Here is a 20,267-nt window from a genome sequence, read left to right as displayed (position 1 = left end):
TTTTCTATCAATTTTGGGTTACGGCTTCTGCTCTACGGTGGCGCTCTGCTCTTTCTCCAGGGGGAAGGGAGGCGCAGCTGGCGGCCCCTGCTCGGACCGTGCTTGTGGTAGCGCCTGGCGGGTGGCTTTGGGCGCGCGGTTCGAAGGTGCGGGGCGCGCGGAAACTTCTGTTTCAGCGGACGGACGGACAGACAGACAGACAGGCAAGCAAGCAAGCAGGCGGGGCGGGCTGGACTGGACTGGACTGCGGGCTGCTCGCTTTGGACTCTGCGGACGGAGGGAACTGCTGGCTACTCGCCTGGGCGTGTAGGGTGGCGCCAGGGCTAATCCCTGGCACCTGTGAGCCTCAGCTTGTGCCTCGGGGCGGGTTGGGGCAGCATCGGCTCGGCTGATGGGTCCGTGATTCCAGGCGTCAGTTCCCGTGCCAGGTGTGAAGGCTTGAAGCTAATCAGCAAAACGAGGAACCTCAGGAGCTTTTTTCCCCGCCAGCTCCTGAGCGCTCTTCCAGCTCCTTTGGCAGTGTGAAAACAACAGCTTGAGGGTGCATACGGGCAGGTATGTAGAAATGTGCAATATTTACACTCAGTGCACAAATGTGTACGTGTGTACGTGTGTACGTTTAGAGAGAGGGGAAATACCGATTATTTATAGGTAAACTATGTTTCATTTAATTAAAATTAGGCACAGGTAGTTTTTATGGAGATAATGCTCTCGGATGTTGTAACTGACCTTTTACTAGACTGCAGAACGCTCAAATTCCTTGAGTTATCATAGCTGTAAGCAGTGTATGTGTTCTGTTACTGCTTTCAGAACAGCTGTGAAAAGAGGAATTGCCTAACAATCTGGGGTGAAGTTCTGGTGTTGTAATGATTATCTTTTTCCAATGCATTTTTATTATGACCTAAATTTCCTTCAGTGTATCCAGTTTTTAAAAAAATATAATAGGATGCATTAAAAATCAGAGGACCTTGATTTCTTTTCCCCACTGATCTCGTTTCTTATCACCCCTGGCATAAGATTACTTCAGAATTCATTGCAGAGTAAGTCAGAACTAGGCACGATCTCAGCAATTCTTTAGTTGCATATATGTTATTCATTAAAGGAACTTTGAATGCAAACTATGTTTGCCATGTTGTTTTTTAATATATGTTCTTCAGATGCTGTTTCTTATGGAATAAGCAAAAAAATAATTCATCCCCATCATTCGTTTTTACTAAGCTATGGTAGTGTGGATCTTGCAAATAACACTTGGCCTGTCTGAAAGCATGAACAGATTGGTATTGAGCTGTATAATGTTCTATATAGACCTTTGAATGTCTCATGTCTAGGCTGAATGTCTTGTTAGTTGCATTTTTTCTCTTGAACTGGAAGTTTATTTGTTTTGAATTCTTTGTGAAACACGGTTGTTGCTTTGTATCTCTTTACCACTCTTGATCTGAAAGGCAGATTTTGCTGTGGTGTTAGGAGCAGCTGTGCTTCATTTGATCAGGTGAATCGTTAGGTTGATTGGCCAAAGCTGACTTCAATTGTTGCATCTGATTAAGTTTGCTTGCTATCTGCAGAACAGCTTATTGTTCTATTAGAACAAATATGAACCAGCTGGATGTGGTCCTGATCATGCTTAGTTAAAGATTTTTAAAGGCTTTGACTGCATTAGATTGCTAATTTAACTTGTACATTTGGAGGCTGTGCAGTGATGTTGTCTTAAAAACTGGTTTAATAGTATGACATTTGGAGTCAATTAAGTCTTTGAGTAACTAATGCAGCAAAACTATTTTCTTTCCCCAAACTGGTACTGGTTTTGGGAAAAAATGAATCTTTTTTCTTTCTTTTATGTTAAGTCAGAAATTTGTTATCCTATTCTTGCTGATGTCTAGTAGCTGTCTGTATGCACTGGAGGTAGCATCTTTCCTGTTCCCACTGCTTTTAAGTGGAGCGAGTTGTGCTTCATAGGAAGGTTTGTTACATGGTCATGGAACAAATTGCTTTGCTGCTCTTGCACTATTTTCTAGTGCTTACTTCAAGTGTCAGCTTTGGAGTGAACCTTTTAGGGTTTGAGAAGAAGTTACATTTATAACTACTCCAGTTTTAGCAGAATTTTACTGCAAGCCTAAATCTGTTTTCTGGTTGATGACAGAATTTGTTTGATTTGGTGCCTGAGGATGAAGGTTGGTGGTAGTTTAGTCTGCAAAAAGGAGTGTTTGACACTCTATAGAGTTCTTTAAGGTTTTCATTATATTTGCCAAAGCTATCTAGGCTATTAAAAATTGTACACACCAGTTATAAAGTTTTGCAAAGTCATAAGATAGAACTGTTTATATAGAAAGGTAGGATAAATGTTTGCCTAGTATTACATTTGCATTTCTGAAATTAATTTCTTGGATAAAAATAATTTGTTTTGAAAATGGATTTTTTTTTTGTGGCTTAAGAAATACCCTTGTTGTGTTTTTGTCCAGTAACATTGATGCTGAGACATGGATAACAGCATGTGTCAAGTGTATGAAGATGAAATCCAGTCACTGGAAGAAGAAATTAAACTGCTAACTGAACAGTATGAAGATATCCAGCAAGAATCCACCTTTTATTCTGAGGAGGAGATACTAATGGCAATGTATGCCTTTTTTCACATGTTAGATTCATGCTACTTCCTTGTCAGTATTGTTTAGGATAGGCTTTTGTCTCTGTTAAACTTTCCTTACGTTTTGTGCTGATATTGTTTAGGACCTGGGCTCTCTATGGCAAGAAATTACAAATAAGAAATAGTTGATCTGCTTTTTACTGCCTTCTGTTGGTAGTTTGCTAGGTTTTAGCACTTTGTTTGTTTTTTAAAAGGCAGTCACAGTGGTCAGAGCATGACACCAGCTATGTTACTGTGTGAGCCCTGCAATGTTGCTTACTGCAAAGGCCATGCTTTCTCTTCTGTACAGTGAAACAGCTCAGTGCATGTTTATTTAAAAAACCCCAACCAAACACCACCAAAAAAAATCAAAAGAAAGGGTTTGGAGACATGTACATGTATGACTAGTTATACACTAAAGAAATGCCATATCAGGGCTTTTTATCTCCATTGTTTAACTGATATTCTATAGTAAATGTACCCTCTGTAGGTAAAATAAATAATTTAGATGAGTCAAGGCATCACAGCTCACTGTTTTATGTTCCTTGAAATGGATACTTGCATCTCAAGATTTATAATAAAGGCTGTGTCTGTTTGGCAGCGAACATGAAGTATTTATATAAGTTACAATAGCTTATGTTTCCTAGTAATATGATCCAAATGAAATTTGACTCATTGAAAAATCAGCTTGGTCTGCAAATTATCAGATCACATTACCAATGCCTTTTATTTAATGATCTCACTGTATTGACGTATCAAGCCATGTTTTTATGTCTCAATCTTTTGCCCTTGTTTCTTTTTCAATTCTAGAAAATCATTCCAAAATGATTTTCAGGGAGAATATAAGGGATGTGAATCTCTGCCAGACCTGAAAGCTCAGCTTGAAAGTCTAGAAGTAGACCTCTCCTTTTTGATGAAATTTACCAATATTCAGTTCACAAGTCATTCCAAGAAAACACTAGAAAGAAGTAAGCATTTTTGTTCCTTTTACTGGTGCTATACTGAGCACAGTGTTTCAGAGGGTAAATTCAGACTGGATGTTAGGAAGAAATTCTTCCCCATGAGGGTGGTGAGACACTGGGAGGGTGGTTGCCCAGGGAGGTGGTAGAAGCCCCATCCCTGGAAGTTTTTAAGGCCAGGCTGGATGGGGCTCTGGAGCAACCTGATCTAGGATGAGGTGTCCCTGCCCATGGCAGGGGAGTTGGAACTAGATGATCCTTGAGGTCCCTTCCAACCCTGACAATTCTATGATTCATTGCATTTGCGTATGCTGTGATTTTACTTTCGATGTTGTCAGAAAGACAATTATTTTAAGATACAATACAACTTCCTTTATTGACAACGTAATTTTGAGTAAATACAGTATTTTGCAGAGTGTGAAAGGGAGAGGTTGGTGTTAAGTTAGTTGTGGGTTGGTGTGGTTTTGATTTCTTTTCTTAAACCTAATGGGTAACTTAATGATGGATGGTATTAGTTGGTACTTTGTTGAATAGAATTATAATCAAGTGTTTATTTTATAACAGCTAGAAACAGAACAGTGCAGAAGCACAGATTATCAGGAAACTGCTACTCCCTGTCTTTTCAACTGAAATTCCAGCTTCTTGAAATGCAGGTAAGGATCAATGTATGTTTTAAAAGAAAACAACCAACCAAATAAAACTTTAAATGGGTGACATATGGGCACATGTCAATACTGCCTTTTCAGCTGAGACCTTCAACTGCTATTTTGATTGCCTCAGTCTCCTTAATTCAGTTTCAGTGGGTTGTTTTCACTGTGTAGCAGTTGGATCCAACTTCCAAAATACATGTGCATCCAAGCAAAATAGTTCTGAAGGTCAGGTTCAATAGTCAGAAAATACTTACCATAGAATCACTTAGGTTGGAAAAGACCTTTAAGGTCATAGAGTCCAAGTGTAAACTTGACACTGCCAAGTCCACATCACCCTTCCTTCCCAAAACATGCACTCTGTAGGAGCTCTTGCAGAGTAACACCAAAATAAAGCCTTGAACAGCACTGGATTTCCACTGACTCTGACAAGTACCTGCTGAGACCTCATCCTGACCCAACATGGCTTTCATCCCACAGCTGTCTCTGGTCTCCCTCACCACATGTTTTCTTGTCTGTGTTCTGGAGACTGGAAAATTCAGAACTGTACCTCTCTTGAGGAAGCTGGGGGAAAGCTAAAACCCTGCAAACTCAAACCATTGTTTTTTGTGGGTGTTTTGGTTTTTGCTTTTGTCATCTTTCTGTTTGCTTGGCTACTGTGACTGCTCAGAAGTTACATGAAGGATTAGAGTTTTTTGGCAAGGAAACTCTATCATAAGAATTTCTTCTTAGTATAACACTCAAAATGATAACAGTGGAAAACAGCTGCTACTCCAATTTATAACCATGTACCCCAATTTGTGTTAATTTTAACATCAGGAAGTGTCCTTCTCAAGACAACTTGCTTTTCAGCTCAGCTATAAAGGTATTTAAGTTGAATGTTATTGGACCTGAAATTAGTATTTAGACAGTCACATGTGTATTGCATAATTTGAAATTGCAGGAGTTCAACTGTATCAGGTTATTCTGCAACCTAAGTCCATGAATTGCTGGAGTATGTCCAGAGAAGGGCAACGAGGCTGGGGAGAGGCCTTGAGCACAAGCCCTGTGAGGAGAGGCTGAGGGAGCTGGGACTGTTTAGCCTGGAGAAGAGGAGGCTCAGGGGAGACCTCATTGCTGTCTACAACTACCTGAAGGGAGGTTGTAGCCAGGAGGGGGTTGGTCTCTTCTCCCAGGCAACCAGCACCAGAACAAGAGGACACAGTCTCAAGCTGCGCCAGGGGAGGTTTAGGCTGGAGGTGAGGAGAAAGTTCTTCACAGAGAGAGTGGTTGGCCATTGGAATGGGCTGCCCAGGGAGGTGGTGGAGTCACCATCCCTGGAGGTGTTCAAGAGGGGATTGGACGTGGCACTTGGTGCCATGGCTTAGAGAGTCATGAGGTTTAGGGTGACAGGTTGGACTCGATGATCTTTGAGGTCTCTTCCAGCCTTCTTGATTCTATTTTACCATTTGCTTGTGTAGAACTGCATTTAGCTTTGAACATAGAAATAGCCTGCATTAGTTCTGCGACATGGTTAGATGAATGTTTGTCTCACCTGTGTGCGCCTGCAGAACGAGGACATCTTTTAGTGTCAACGGAGCTCAGATGCCTAGCAGCGTATTGGGTTGTTTACAGCTGCAGGGGTGATGCTTCAATCTAGGTACACCACGAGATGGCGCCACTTATCTTCATAATGCCTGAAACCTCTCCTAGGCAGCGCTGCTCTTTAGTCATCTCGTAGGTACCAAGTGTAAAAAAACCAAACAAAAACCCAACAAAAACAAACAAACAACCGCCCAAACAAAAACTATTAAAAAAGTGCAGTGTCAGACCAGCATACAGTTAATATTCCCAAGCTGACTGCTGTTTTGCCAGCTCTGAGTGCAAGCAAAGAAGCTCTTGTCAGTTCACCAGTGTGCATAGCTGAATGCTGACAACGGCCAAAATGTGAATAAAGATAACAGATTGATGCAAAAGCATTGTCTGATTTATTTTCCTCTCTTGTTGTCTTCAGGTATTAGGAGAAGACATGTAGAATTAACTTAACGATCTGCCAAAACACATCTAAACCTTTTGAGAGAGCAGTTATTCAAGTGAGAGTTGCTTTCTGCTCAAGAACTTTCCTTTAAAACCTACAGTGGTGCCTTGGCACATTTTACTAACCCACTTTCTTTAGAAGGTAGCATGTTAGCTTGTGACTACTAGCAGTTTCTCTACAGCCCCAAATACATGTTGAACCTTTTGCTCTAAACTTAAAAGATTTTTTTCCCTGATGTTTCTGACTCAGTCCAGTAAGCTCTGTAGTGTCTTGATTTGCTTTTTCCATCTTTAGTGATGGCAATGCTGGAGATGGCTGAGATGCAGGTGTGCGTTTGACTCCAGATTGTCTTTAGTGTCCTCTCTGTGGCCATTCCCATTTGCTGGTAGTGACTGGGTATAAGGAAAATGAGGTACCAGGTCTCCAGTATGAAGGGAAGCAAGCCTTCAAGCCAGCATTTTAGGCTTTTTTTTACTCACTCTTATCTAGCCTATTACTCTGGTGTGTTCAGGAATGCCTAGAAATAAAGTATTAAGTTATTTTGTGGCTTCTTTTCTAATTTATGAACTTTCTTTTTTAGTAGGTCACTGGATATTTTTACTTTGGAAAAGCTTAATCTTTATTCAATAATAATAAATAAGGATAAATAATATATTTATGCACATATCCCTGAGTAACAAATATTATTGTAATAAAGGACAAGAATTTGAGGCAAAACTATAGGCTTTAAAATAAAAAAATAAACCAACCAGGAATCTATTTATATTTTTTAAGCTTAGAGGAGCATTATTGTGGTTTTCAGATGAAACCTTAGATTTCAGTTTCCTGGTATATGTGGCAGCTAGGGTTCTAGTGTTAGAAAATGAGAATAACCTTCAAGAAGTGGAACTGACTTGAAAGGAAGCAGATCAATCTCTTAGTTATAAGTTTTCATTTATACATATGCCTTGTCTATGCTGACAAGTTCTGTGTTATTCCAAAAGCCTTGTAGTATAATACTGATACTATTGAAAAGAAAGAGAATGTCCACACAGTTTAGAAAAAGCTGTTTCAAACATTCTAGTGCTTTGTAGCATTTGTGTATCTTGTTGTCTACTTCGTGTACAAATACTTACATTCTTTTTCTCCTTGCTAGAGGAATTTCTAAAATATTATCTTATTTCTTCAATCTAGGATGAAGAGAAGGTGTCCACTGTTATTACAGATCTCAGAATTGTAATGGAATCTGGAGAAGATTTGAATGTGAGCAAGTTTGTGTCAAGGTAAGGTTTCTTGTTTAAAGGATGTTGTATGGAATATCTGATCGTAGATCTAACCCTGAGTTTTCAGGTAAGTTGCAGGCAGTCACTTTGTTTGGCTACCTGAACGCTTCCCATCACTTGTCCATATCCTTCTGGGGAGAAGATGAAATGCTTTTAGAGCCTGAAGGGACTGTTGCAAATGCCTGTTAAAGAGAGAGAGTTTTACCTGTTTGATATTGGTTCAGAGAAAGATAAAACAAGGTAATGTCAGCTATTGCATTTTAATTTCTATAATCAGTATGTTAACTGTTACTCAGATGTGTGAGTTTGCAGATGTGCAGCATGTGCAAGTAATAGGTGACCCTTCTCCCATCCAGGATCCCTCTCTAGTTCTTGCCTGTTTCCAGTTTTCTGCTCACCATTCTATTTTTCTTCTTTGCATCAGGATTTCCCTCAATGATACTTTAAAAACAATAAAATACAGTTTAAAAGCCTGGAATTGTGCATTTGTGGAATGGCTTAAGAAAATGTACATACAAACCTAAGCATATGACTGGATGCTATATTTTGGTTATTTTTTAGAGGATGTCAACTTCTTGTGGTGCACAAGATGAATAATGATCAAATTATTTGACTGCAGCATCCCACTGTGAAATCTGTTACACTATTCTGAGAACAAATCTGTTATATGTTAATTACTGACTTGACTTGAAATTAATTCTATTCTTTAAGTGATTTATTTTGGCTAATGTTATTTTTTTTAGAATTGGGGGAGGGAGAGAGAAGGCAAATGGATGAGTGAAATAAAAGGTCTATTGCATTACCCTAAGCTTCATTAGCCTGTAGTGAAAACTGAATTTTTCATTTAGAGGCTTTGGAATTTCCACATAAATCTCCTAAAGCTAGTGGTGTAACTAAGAATAGTAATTGACTGCTCTCAAGAAGAAGGATTTAGAAGAGGAAATGACCCTATTTTTCTCATGAGTATTTTCTGACAGCATAAGTGTCTTGGAACTTAGTAGTCATACTGGAAAGGAATGTGTTGAAGTAGTGGCAGACTTTATTTCATCCTGGCTTGAGCACTGCTGTCTTGTCCCAGTCTCTTCACTGCCCTACTTCTTTTCCACATTACACCAGTGTTCATGAGTAAACACAAGTTTTCATGAATGATACAAGATGAATTAAGGCTTTGCTGTCAATAAAGCAAGCAGTCCTTTCTTCTTAGCCTCTGTTTCCATGTCCTATCTGTCGTCCTTGCGTCAGTCTACACTCTTGAAGCCACATAGCAAACAAAATCAGCATAGTTATTTGTTAGAAAAAGTAACTGGAGATGGGAGTGGGAAGCCAACCTTGCCTCCCCTCATCCCCCAACCCCTTCAATTTTTTTTTTTTTCTATATGAATTGTTCTGCAATGGGACAATATTTGTTGCTGGTCTAAAGCAATAAATGTGTCCAGAGTGGGGTTGATATTGACAATGTTTGTTCTGGCAGCAACAACTGTTAGACTGATTCAATCTGTTTATGTGATCTTCCCTTATGGCTTTGTTCCTCAGTCCCCTTTATGTCCAATTTCAGCCTTTTCCCAACTTGCCCTGTATTCTTCAGTCTTCCAGCTCTTCTTTGAATCTGATTTCTATCTCTCCTTCCCTTTCCCTCCACTCTTGACCAGCTAAACCTGGTTTCCCTCTGTATTGTTTGTTCTTTTCAGCCTTCCCCACCAGTTTTGGTTTCCTTCTCTTGTCTCCTTGGCCCAGTCTTGCCAAATAAAATGTATAGCTCTGTTCTGTTTTCTGTGCTGGCCTGGACTTTGTTTCCTGCTCAACTTTCTGATTTTTTTTTTGGCTTTATTTTCATAATACATGACACAAAAGGTTCTTTAGGAGCACCAGAGTTAAAAACTTGACATTTGGTTCTAATTCCCAAGCCCTTCCTGCTTTGGAAGAAAACAGGAGAATGAAACATGTTTTCTAAAATAAACAACATTCAGCAGTTTATTATCAACCAGGTAGTGCTGCATTGTATAATATCTATTTTTAAAACCTGTGTACCATTCCTTAAATGGGTTGTGACAATAAGGTATTTAAGCAAATGGAATGATAATATTCAGTCTTCAGTTTGGGGTTTTACTTGAGTCCACTTTGCACCAGTTGTCACTTATGTTGTACTTCATTAATGTTGAGGATCAGGATATTTATGAAAACTCTTGTAGCCAGTCTTATTTTTTTCTTTGGTGTCCTATTAATTGTTGGGTTAGTTAACTATTGCATAGATAACTTAATCAGATTGGAGGAGTTTGCAAACGGTTTGAAAACTTCTACTTTTTACTAATTCATTAGAATTTATGAGTCAGAGTGAAGAATCTGAAATGTCTATGTTATATTGAATCACAGAATCTTAAGGGCTGGAAGGGACCTCGAAAGATCATCCAGTCCAACCCCCCTGCCAGAGCAGGATCACCTAGAGTAGATCAAACAGGGATGAATCCAGGCAGGTTTTGAATTTCTCCATGAGCAGTGGATGGACTGAGTTCTTCCCACAGCTGTGTCATTGCTTGGGTTTATATGCTGATGCAAGTAGTCTCGCTTACTGCAGTGAGGTAAAATAGATTTCCCCTCTTAATATAACTAAAAGAGCTTGTTAATGGAACCTTAAATGTTTTTACAACACTTCCCTGTATACTTTAGTGTTTTGTTGATGTTTTGTCAAAGTGAAATGGTGTTTGGGTGAAGGGCATGTGTTTTTAACCTGATACATCATTACTCTCTGCATGCATATGCTCTTTGCTGCTTTTGGATGACTTCTGTCACATGGATTTTGGGTTTGAAGATGGATGGGTGTTTTCTGCTCCTAGGCAGCATTTTGTAATGCTAACTTCTATTTAAAAAAAAAAAAGGCTTAAATTTTAGTATGTTCTTTCCTGGTACCTTTTTATTTCGTACCATTGTTTATTGGAATTTAATGTTTGATTTCAGTATTAGGAATTTGGGTAACTTAGGCTAATTAGGAATTGTGTTTATAGGTACTTGAATTGCTGTGAGACAGTTAACTAAAATGGTGCTCTTATGCAATCTTTCTCCATTGCCAATGCATAACAGGCAGTATATCATATATGTTTGTTCAGGCCAGAGCATGTTTATCCCCTCTCTAAATATTAAATCTGGATTTCTAGCTTAAATTTAGCCAGCACTCTATCTGTATATGACAGAAGTATATGTTCAGGTATAGTTCATAGACTAACTTTTACATTTGAAAGTGATTCTTTGAACTTATTAGCCAAGACTGTCTCTCTCTGCTTAGTGATCTAGCGTTCAAATTTTTCATCTGCTTTCTCTCTTTAATGTTGAATCTGAGAGGAAAAAGGAAATACAAACAAAGTCAAGACGCTAAGACAAGGTTATAAGGTTTGTGGTCTTCTTTTGAATTGCATAAAAGTGGATAAACATCAAAATTGCCAAGTTTTTAAAAAAAAGAATTTTAAGTGTGTAGTTTTGTAGCAAAGTTTTGTGTTGCCCACTCCTGTGTACGCAGATTTACAAAGCATATTGTGGTAAGTGTAGAATTATATTACTGGACAGTGAGAAGTGGGCAGGTATTCCTAAGTCTTGATTTTTACTATAGGATGTGTAGGTTTTTATATGTACATTTACGAGTTATGGTTAAAAAAGCTGTCTAGAACACAGAGCTACTTGGCTATTGTGAACCTCTGTGTGTCTGAGTCCTTACAGGGACTCAGTTTTGTGTGTGCTGCCAACAGTTTTTTTTTTTTTCATCTTGGCCTGATTTTGTTGGCAGCTGTGACTACTGTGGTAACTTCCTCTTAATGATGCTGTTCTTTCCAGGCTAGGATAAAACTTGGTTGGCTTTTCTTTTACGTTTTCAGTATCTGAATGAAGGAATACATTTTGTTGCGGTTTGTGTTTGTTTAACACATTAAAGCTTCTGTTCCTCTGTATTAAAGAGGTGGATCTGAGGCACAGTGCTCCCTTCAATGACTGAAGTGACTTGGCTGTTACACTGTTGCAGCCATTCTGTTCATGGCTTCAAATGTCTCTTCTCAGCTGTTCTGAAAATCCAAAAAGAATAGCAAATCTCGAACAGAAAGGATCTTAAAAGTCAAAATTACATGTAGAATTTAGTTCTTCTATAACTTTCTGAAGCATTCCCAAAATTAAGTCAGTTACCTTCCTCAGTCAGGTTTGTAAGCTTGTTAAATCCTGTTTTAGTAATTGAAGCACAGCTTTGCATTTTCAAGGCTTGGCTTGCCAGGTATGCTTAACAAGAGAATAGTCTGTTTCATTTGACTGTGGCTTCATATCAACGCTGACATAAAGCTGTCCACCCTTGTAATTAAAGTAGCATGTTCTTTCAGCTATTCTGATATTAGCTTTTGTGGAATTCTGCATTCTTTGTGTTCTTGCCACATTTCTTTGCTAAAAACTACACAGCCTCTATGAGCAGTTTTTTTTTCTCCCTCTCCCTGACAACACTGGATAGATAGTTGGCTGCTTGGTAGTTTCTGTCACCTTATTATCTCCTTGTCTTTCTCTTTCCTGATCCTTGCATCATTAGATGTTTTAAGAACAATTTTTTTTCCTTTTGTGTTGTTCTTAAAAAGAAGCTTTGCCAAGACCAACTCTTCTCCTTACCTCCCAACCTATTTTCTCTAACCTGTTTTTAATACAGTTATCCCTTCTAACAGTTCATGTTCCATTTCCTCTTTTGGTTAGAGCTCAGAGGCTGTGTATGCTTGTATGGCTCTTAACAGTGAAGAGGGCAAGGTCTGTTCAGTTCCTGATTTCTACAAACTCTCCAGTTTGGTGATGGCCCTGTTTGAACTGAATATATCTCTTCATTCCAATGCTTCCAGTCCCAATTGTTCCAAGGCAGGTTTCTGCATGTTGTTGATTTCCAGGACCTTGGTTTCCTTTCTTCTGTTGTCACCTGCCTACCTGGGCTGTGTCAGAGTTAATGTAGCACTATGCTTCTATTAAACTTGTTTTGCTTGTGTGCATCATAGTTGACATACAGAGCAACACAGTACTACTAGGAGGACAAACCAGTAAATGAATGTAAGCAACTTTAGAGCCAGTTACTGAAGCAGAGAAGTACAACATTCACTTTTGCTAGCAAATTTCTGTTGTCAATCAAATTGTGACATAAAGCAACGTACCAGCCCCAGTAGTTGCATTGCAATTTCTCTTACGTGTGAAATAATCACTGCCTTGTAGACTACTGAACTGTAACAGTGGTATCTCTCAGTTCCAGTTAGTGCAGTGTGTTATTTGTCACTGTCAGTTTGATGTTTTGCTATCCTATTCATGAGAAGTAATCATTGCTGCACATAAAGAGCAGATTTTATTTTCAAAGCAGTGTGTGTTTTTCTCCATCTGCAAGAATGGGTAATTAGTTGGTCATGTTCCTTGAGTATGTGCTTTATGCAGTGCAGGGAGCTTTGCAAATTGCTTCAGCAGTTACTTAATTTTCAAAACATTTGTTGTTGCTTTGGAGTGGAATCACAGAATGTTAGTGGTTGGAAGGGACCTTGAAAAATCCTCTAGTCCAATCCCCCTGCCAGAACAGGGTCACCTAGGGCAGGTCACACAGGAAAGCATTCAAGTGGGTTTTGAATGCCTTCAGAGGAGATTCCACAACCTCTCTGGGCAGCTTGTTCCAGGGCTCTGTCATGCTCACAGTGAAAAAAATTTTTTCCTTACATTCACATGGAACCTCCTGTGCTCTAGCTTACACCCATTGTCCCTTGTCCCGTCACTGGACATCACTGAGAGGAGCCTGGGTCTGTCCTTCTGACACCCTTTGCATATTTATAAACATTAATGAGATCTCTCCTCAGTCTCCTCTTCTTCTAGCTAAAGAGACCCAGCTCTCTCAGCCTTTCCCCATAAGGGAAGCTTCTGTTTGATTCTTCAGGATACTGTGAATGTTTGCTTTTGAATTTGTATTGGAGCTTAAATGATTTAACTTTTCTATGTCTGAAACACGTAGGAAATAAACTTTCTTATGTTCTAAGTGTAAAATCTGTTTGTCTTTGATTTTACTTTAGCACTCAAGTCCTGGAATTATTATCTTTTTCTTAGGTGTAGTTGGCACTTGTGTTTTCTTAAGAGCCTTTGTTAACTACTGACAATAGAAATGTAAAAAATCTTGTACTGAGCATGGAAGCAATGTTACATGAATATTTTCACTCAATGCTGTTCCATTCCTTTGAAATTGACAGAGCCAAAACTATAGGAACTTTTCTTTATTTTCACCAAATCCATACTGGCAGAGTACAAAGCCAGCTGAAGTGTCTCTGCATTGCTTTTTGCAGGACATCAGGTTCCAAGGCAATCTACTAGTGCAGGTGTAGGATGATTTGTACGAACGAAGCCATCATGTACCCAAGTGCAGCTTAACTGCTGAATCATGAGGAAGCCCCAAACTGCAGAAACACTGAGGGGTGTTCTGCAAGACTCAGCTCAGCTCCATCCAGGATTGTTAACTTCTGTTTATAGTGGGCTTGATACTTAAGATCTCTGCACTCCTCAGTTCCGGATTCATCAGCACCTCTCCCCTTTCCTGCCCTACTGTCTAATTACTGAGAATATCACCACCTCCCAGAGAGCAGATAGGTAAATCAAGATCTAATTGTAGATGGGGTGTTTTGATTTAGATGCCATGTATGACTTAATGAACAGGCTTTGTTTTCTGAAGTTTTAAGGTTGATCTTGAAAGGCTGAATGTTGTGTGGGCGGTGGCAGGCAATGTGTCAGGTAAAGATTCAGCAGAGCAGGAGAGCAGCCCTGTGGAGAAGGACCTGGGAGTCCTGGTGGATAACCAGTTATCCATGGGACAGCAATGTGCCCTTGTGGCCAAGAAGGCAAATGGGATCCTGGGGTGTATCAAGAAGAGTGTGTCCAGCAGATCGAGGGAGGTTCTCCTCCCCTGTCTAATCTGTCCTGGTGAGACCTCACCTGGAATATTGCATCCAGTTTTGGGCTCCCCAGTTCAGGAGGGACAGGCATTTACTCAAGAGAGTCTAATGAAGGGCTACAGGGATGATGAAGGAACTGAAGCACTGCCTTATGAGGAGAGGGTGAGAGACTTGGGGATTTATTCTGGAGAAGACAACACTGAGAGGGGATTTAATAAATTATAAATACCTGAGGGCTGGGTGTCAAGGAGGAGGGCACAGCCTCTTCTCAGTTGTACCCTGTGATAGGACAAGGGGCAATAGATATAAACTACAGCACAGGAAGTTCTACCTCAACATGAGAAGGAACTTCTTCACTGTAAGGGTCACAGAGCATTGGAACAGGCTCCCCAGAGAGGTTGTGGAGTCTCCTTCTCTGAAGACTTTCAAGCCTGTCTGGATGCATTCCTGTGTGATCTCTGCTAGATGATATGGTTATGTGGTCCTGCTCTGGTGGGGAGGTTGGACTTGATCATGTCCAGAGGTCCCTTCCAACCCCTAACATCCTGTGATCCTGTAATATTCAAGGCTTAGTGATGCAATTTGGTAAACGTTACCAGTTTTGTAAGTAAAAGTTGTAGTATGCAGCATCTTGGAATTTATTTAGAGAGCCAAATTATTAGATGAAAAAAACATAAGTCAAGCTGAGATTTTTACAGTCAACTACTTTGTCTTGTTACCACATTATACATGTAAGACTAAATTTATTGCTGCTTACCTTCCTGAGCAGTTGAAACCACTGCTTTGTATGTGTATTCTTCAATTTGTTTTTCATGATGTATATTGCAGCTTTTTTTCCCTGTTGTGATAATTGTTTTGGGGGGGTTGATTTCGGGCTTCAAATTCTAACTGTATTCATCACAAATTCTTGAAGGCAAAAGGGCAGATTTTAGGCTCTAGAAGTGGCACTGACTACTAATGCTTGGTTTCTGTGTTTGTTTTGCAGAACTGAAGAACGTGGAGATCTTCTGACGTTTTTCAGAAGCCTTTCATCGTATGCTGAGTGGTATGAACATCGTAGGCGCACCTTCCTACACTTCAAGGTAGTGTCTATCAAGCCTTTATGTATCAGTACTAGATTTAGGTTTTTTTAGCTCATTCAGACAGAGCAATGGAGGTGAAATTAGCACTCTTTGGAGTGTAGCAATCTTAATGTTGGACATTATGGAGAAGAGAATATTAGCTGAAGGTTTTTGTGTTGTGTTCAAGGGGCAGTGCTCTTGCCTGGTATTTGTCTTGATTTTTACCAGATTATTGCTGTGTTCCTCATGTGTGGAAAAAAAAATATCTGTGCCGTTCTGTGGGGGAGCAAGGCAGTTTTTCTTTGGTATTGCATTTCATTTTGACGAACAACAACAAAAAACGAGACAAAAGAAGAAATTAAAAGAAAATAACATTTGTAGTCTTTGGCATTTAAATGTTAGTTCTGAAGGACTGGGTCTGTGTCTCTTGAAAATGTGGTAGCATGTGTTTGGGCAATAGCACTTCCAGTTTTGAAATGCTTCACCTCACTGTGAAATGAACTGTTCCTCACTCTCATCTGGAACACAGTATTTGTCCTTAGAGCTAAGTTACCATTATTTGGCTTTTTTGCTTTGTCTCTATACTGGTTTTAAGACAAGCAACTATTCTTTATAGTAAAGACATTCCAGTCTTACAGACCAGAACATCTGTGATGCTCAGAGGAGGATGTTTAGCTGCTTAAGTGTGTGAGGTTTTTCTAGTCAAGTTTTATTTAGCTCAAGCATTTACTGTCATAAGCTCAGCACCATCATTGCTTTTCAACTGCAGTATGAAGTGGGAACTGTTTTGTTTCCTATTTTTTTGAATCTTTTAGACCTATTAAGTTCTGTGCTACATGAATCCATTCTGGTGATTAATGGGGAAAAAAGCTCTCTTTTCTGTTTATTTTAAAAAGAATAAATTCTGTCCTCAGGTGATAGGAGTGACAACCACCAGCAGGCTCAGATAGTATCAGTTTAAGTAAGGATTTGTCTTTAGTTCCTCCCTAGAGAAGGTTGATCACCAGGGGCTTTATGGCTGTGTGGTGTGTTTTGATTGTGTCTTATAGCTTTACTTGGTACTTTCTGATCCTTACATCACCCTCACAGCAGCAGTCGCTGTGGTTTCTGGGACAGTGGTTCAGTCAACTGCTGTAACTATTTCTCCTTTTAAATTTCTGTGGAAAAATGAACAAATGGGAAGGAGATAAGGCTGGAGAGTGTTTTTTTAAGTTGTCTCCTGTCTCTTAAGCAGTTTTAAAAGGTATTTGTTCAGTTGAGTATAAATAATGAAGGGATATGTTTATTGCTAAAAGATATGTGAGGATAAATTCACTCAAGACATACATTACAAGTTTGTCTATGTTAAAAATATTTTTCTAAAGGTATTTTTCTTTCCATGGACAAAGATGCTGTTGAGAGAGGGAAACCAGTTTGGAAGAGTATTTATCAAATATGATTCATTGTGGACTTAAGAAGAAATTTCTCAGGCCTTCTTATTTCTACTAGTATTAGTAATGATTCCATTTAGAAATGCAAGACTTTCTGACATAAGAGAATTAAGGAGTCAAAGATCAAATTTGACAGTTAAAACCACATTACTAAGGAGAATGTGTATTTGTAACTTACTACTAGTGGTATCCTTTTGCATAAAAACGAAGTGTCTTATCCTGCTGACATTCACATTTGGACATAAAAAATAAGTCTTTGAGATTTATATTTCTTTTCCCTACTGGCTTGCTAGACTTGAAGTATATAGGCAGGTAACTGCACAGGATTAGAGAGAAAACTATTAAGGGTGGGATTCTGGTTTTATACCACTTTCTGTTGTTTTATTATTTTAAAGGAAACCATCCAGGCTGTTAAGTAGAACCTGCTAATGCTTCTAATAATTTTCTCACTGTGGAATGTAAAAACAGGAAAGGAGGATTATCTTATTTTTTGTTAATTTTGGTACTTGAGAAGAAAGGAATAACATAGAAGTGCTTGAATACTTAAAATGATAACAAACATTAGAGGTGACTAACAACTGCAAGTTTCAAGCAGAGATGGAGAGCACTAAGAAGTTGACTGTCACAAAGGGCAGTTTTGTAGCGAGAGTTTTCATAGTCAACAAGAATAATGGTGGGATGGGTTTAAGCCAAAAGCAATTGAAAACAGAGTGATGTGACTGTAGCAGGCTTGGCTAGAAAGCAGGGGCAACTTTAGATTGGTGTGCATAAAAGGATGTTCAGTTGTAGGGTTTTTGTGCTCTTCATTATGAAGTGCCTGAGATTGTGCTCTAGCAGTTGTGGGCGTTACTGAAATGGGTTCATCTACAACTTGCATGCTTCACACACATGCTTCTCAAGAACAGAGCATAACGTTACTACCTTCTGCTGCTGCTCCTTTATTGTTCTGAAAAAATCTACAAGGTTGTGCTTTAAATATGCTGAAGGGGTTAGTCAAGTGTCCTCATGTCTTTTCACAGTATCACAGTATATCAGAGGTTGGAAGGGACCTCAAGAGATCATCAGGTCCAACCCCCCTGCCAGAGCAGGATCACTTAGGGTAGTCTGCACAGGAATGCATCCAGGTGGGTTTTGAAAGTCTCCAGAGACTCCACAACCCCCTGGGGAGCCTGTTCCAGTGCTCTGTCACCCTCACTGGAAAGAAGTTTATCCTCATGTTGAGGTGAAATCTTCTGTGTTCAAGTTTGAACCCATTGTTCCTTGTCTTATTACTGTGAACCACCCAAAAGAGCCACTTGACACCCACTCCTCAGATATTTATAGACATTGATCAGATCCCCTCTCAGTCTTCTGAAGACTAAATAGCTCCAGGGATCTCAGTCTCTCTTCATAGGGGAGATGCTCAAGTCCCCTAAGCATCCTCGTGGCTCTCGGACTGCGTTACTTGTGTGGCAGGCCTTGCTACAGTGCCACAATAAATATTATGTCTGCAAAATGAATTTACATCTGCAAACAATCTTCTGATCTAGACACACCCTCAGCCTGCCATGAGGCTGAACAGCTGAAGTGTGTTGGCTTTGCTGGAAGAGCAGATTGTTGAAGCTGATGTTGATAAACAAGAAAAGAAAAAAGGATTCAAGTTTTATTGGAAATACAGAACAGAATGTACACCAAAACCAGACTGGTATACGTTCAACTTGATATTAGTACTGGTCACACAAACAGAAGGCAAAAATTCCTGCATACTGAAACCCTTCTCATGTAATGTTTTTAATGAATTGACTTGCCAAGAATCAGAAAAGTAAATTACAATATCTCAGATAACTTACTGCCTGCATGAGGCATTCAGAAGGTACAAGTTGTTTACTTTGGTTTGCTCATAAAATATTAAGTGTTAATTAGTGTTAGTGCTGATATTTAGTACTTAAAAAATTATATACAGCATTTGAACGTAAAATTAATGTGGTAGGGATTAGGTCTTAAGATGTTTACATGTGTATGTATTACATAAATGTGCATAGAGTTGTGTTTTCAGAGGAAGAATTTTGGTGATATTAACTGATCCTGTTAGTGCTGGAAAGAGCTTCATTTAGTAATAATGATTTATGATAAGAATAAGATCAAAAGCCACTGCTTATGTAATGTGTTTACACTTCCACTTCTAGCTGTGTTCTCTCCATCTTAGGCATTTATCAATAGAGGGATGAGAGAATTGGTGGCTTTTTTTAATTCCTAATATAACTTTGGCTTGGAGTTGGAATGTATTTTTTACATGCTTTGGGTCTAGTTTTAATCTTTTGCTAAAATCCTGGAAAAATCAGAGTTTTGTGACTTACATGGGAAAATGGGAACCAAGTATTCTTGCTGTTTGGCCTGGGTTTGTTTTCAGTTGTATTAAGACAATGAAATTTCTCTCTTGCTATACCAAATAATTTTAAAAGGAAAATACTGAGGTTTTTTTATGTCTTTCTCAAATAACGGGTTCAGAGCAAAAACATTCATTCATTCCATTTCATAATTGCATCCCCTTCCCAGAAGGATGAGCCTGCAGTTGAAGCTGGACATGGTTCCTTGAAAAGTGGCTGGAAGTCAGTTGTGTCTGAGAATTAAGTGTGCACTTAACTCCTCATAGCACAAGCACTAACAAATCAAGGCTTAGCTAAATAAAATAAACAGTAGTAATACAAAATAGCTTGTAAAATCAGTATTCTAGATGTAGTGATACATAATCATGCATTTGATGCTTAACTATTTCTACAAATTAGGAATCTATACTAGCTTCAAAATTACTATGGAGTTGATCTGGTAGTAGTAAGTTGCACTCTTTTGGCATTCATTTATATGAAGAGTTTAGGTTTGTGGTAGGTATGTGAGGGGAGTAACTGAAACCGCAATGTCAGCTCTATAGCTGTGTAATTAAACATTGCATCTTGTATTAATTATGTTGAGTTTTAGGTGAGCTGACTGTAGCTTGCAGGTATACAAATGATGATGGCTTAATGTAGTTGAGTGAAATGATGCTGGCTTAATTTGCTTTAAGTTAACACTAAGTTTAGATGAATGTCAGTTTTTCTTCTTGATTCAAAACACCTGACTTGATTTTTCCCTAATGAATGAAATTATTGCTGTACGAGGGTAGTTCTGTTTCTCTGAGCTGACATCTACTGAAATCTTATTTACTTACCACTAAAAATGTTCATTCAGCTTTGCTGTTAATTATCTTGTCACATTTCCTTGTAAAGAAAAAGCAGAACAAGTCTTGGTCTGAAGCTGTTAGTAACGAAGACACTTGCAGTCATATTATGCTGTCTATCGACGTTGCGTTAAAATGGGAAGCTGGTGTTACAAAAATTACTCTTGTGA

General features: G+C 39.0%; 1 protein-coding gene across 1 annotated transcript in view; it reads left to right on the top strand.

Annotated features, from left to right (window-relative positions):
* The first annotated feature begins 2,474 nt into the window (after positions 1-2,474).
* Positions 2,475-20,267, top strand: part of CENPP (centromere protein P) — a 138,464-nt gene continuing 120,671 nt past the window's right edge. The window contains exons 1-5 of the mRNA XM_054387228.1: positions 2,475-2,611; positions 3,428-3,585; positions 4,141-4,229; positions 7,414-7,502; positions 15,399-15,495. Of these exons, the coding sequence (XP_054243203.1) occupies positions 2,475-2,611; positions 3,428-3,585; positions 4,141-4,229; positions 7,414-7,502; positions 15,399-15,495 (570 nt within the window). The remainder of the gene's footprint in view (positions 2,612-3,427; positions 3,586-4,140; positions 4,230-7,413; positions 7,503-15,398; positions 15,496-20,267) is intronic.

This window comes from Indicator indicator, chromosome 15 (assembly GCF_027791375.1).
Source record: "Indicator indicator isolate 239-I01 chromosome 15, UM_Iind_1.1, whole genome shotgun sequence".
Lineage (NCBI taxonomy): Eukaryota > Metazoa > Chordata > Aves > Piciformes > Indicatoridae > Indicator > Indicator indicator.
Note: the sequence above shows the minus strand (reverse complement) of the source record. Positions and strands in the feature narration are given on the sequence as shown.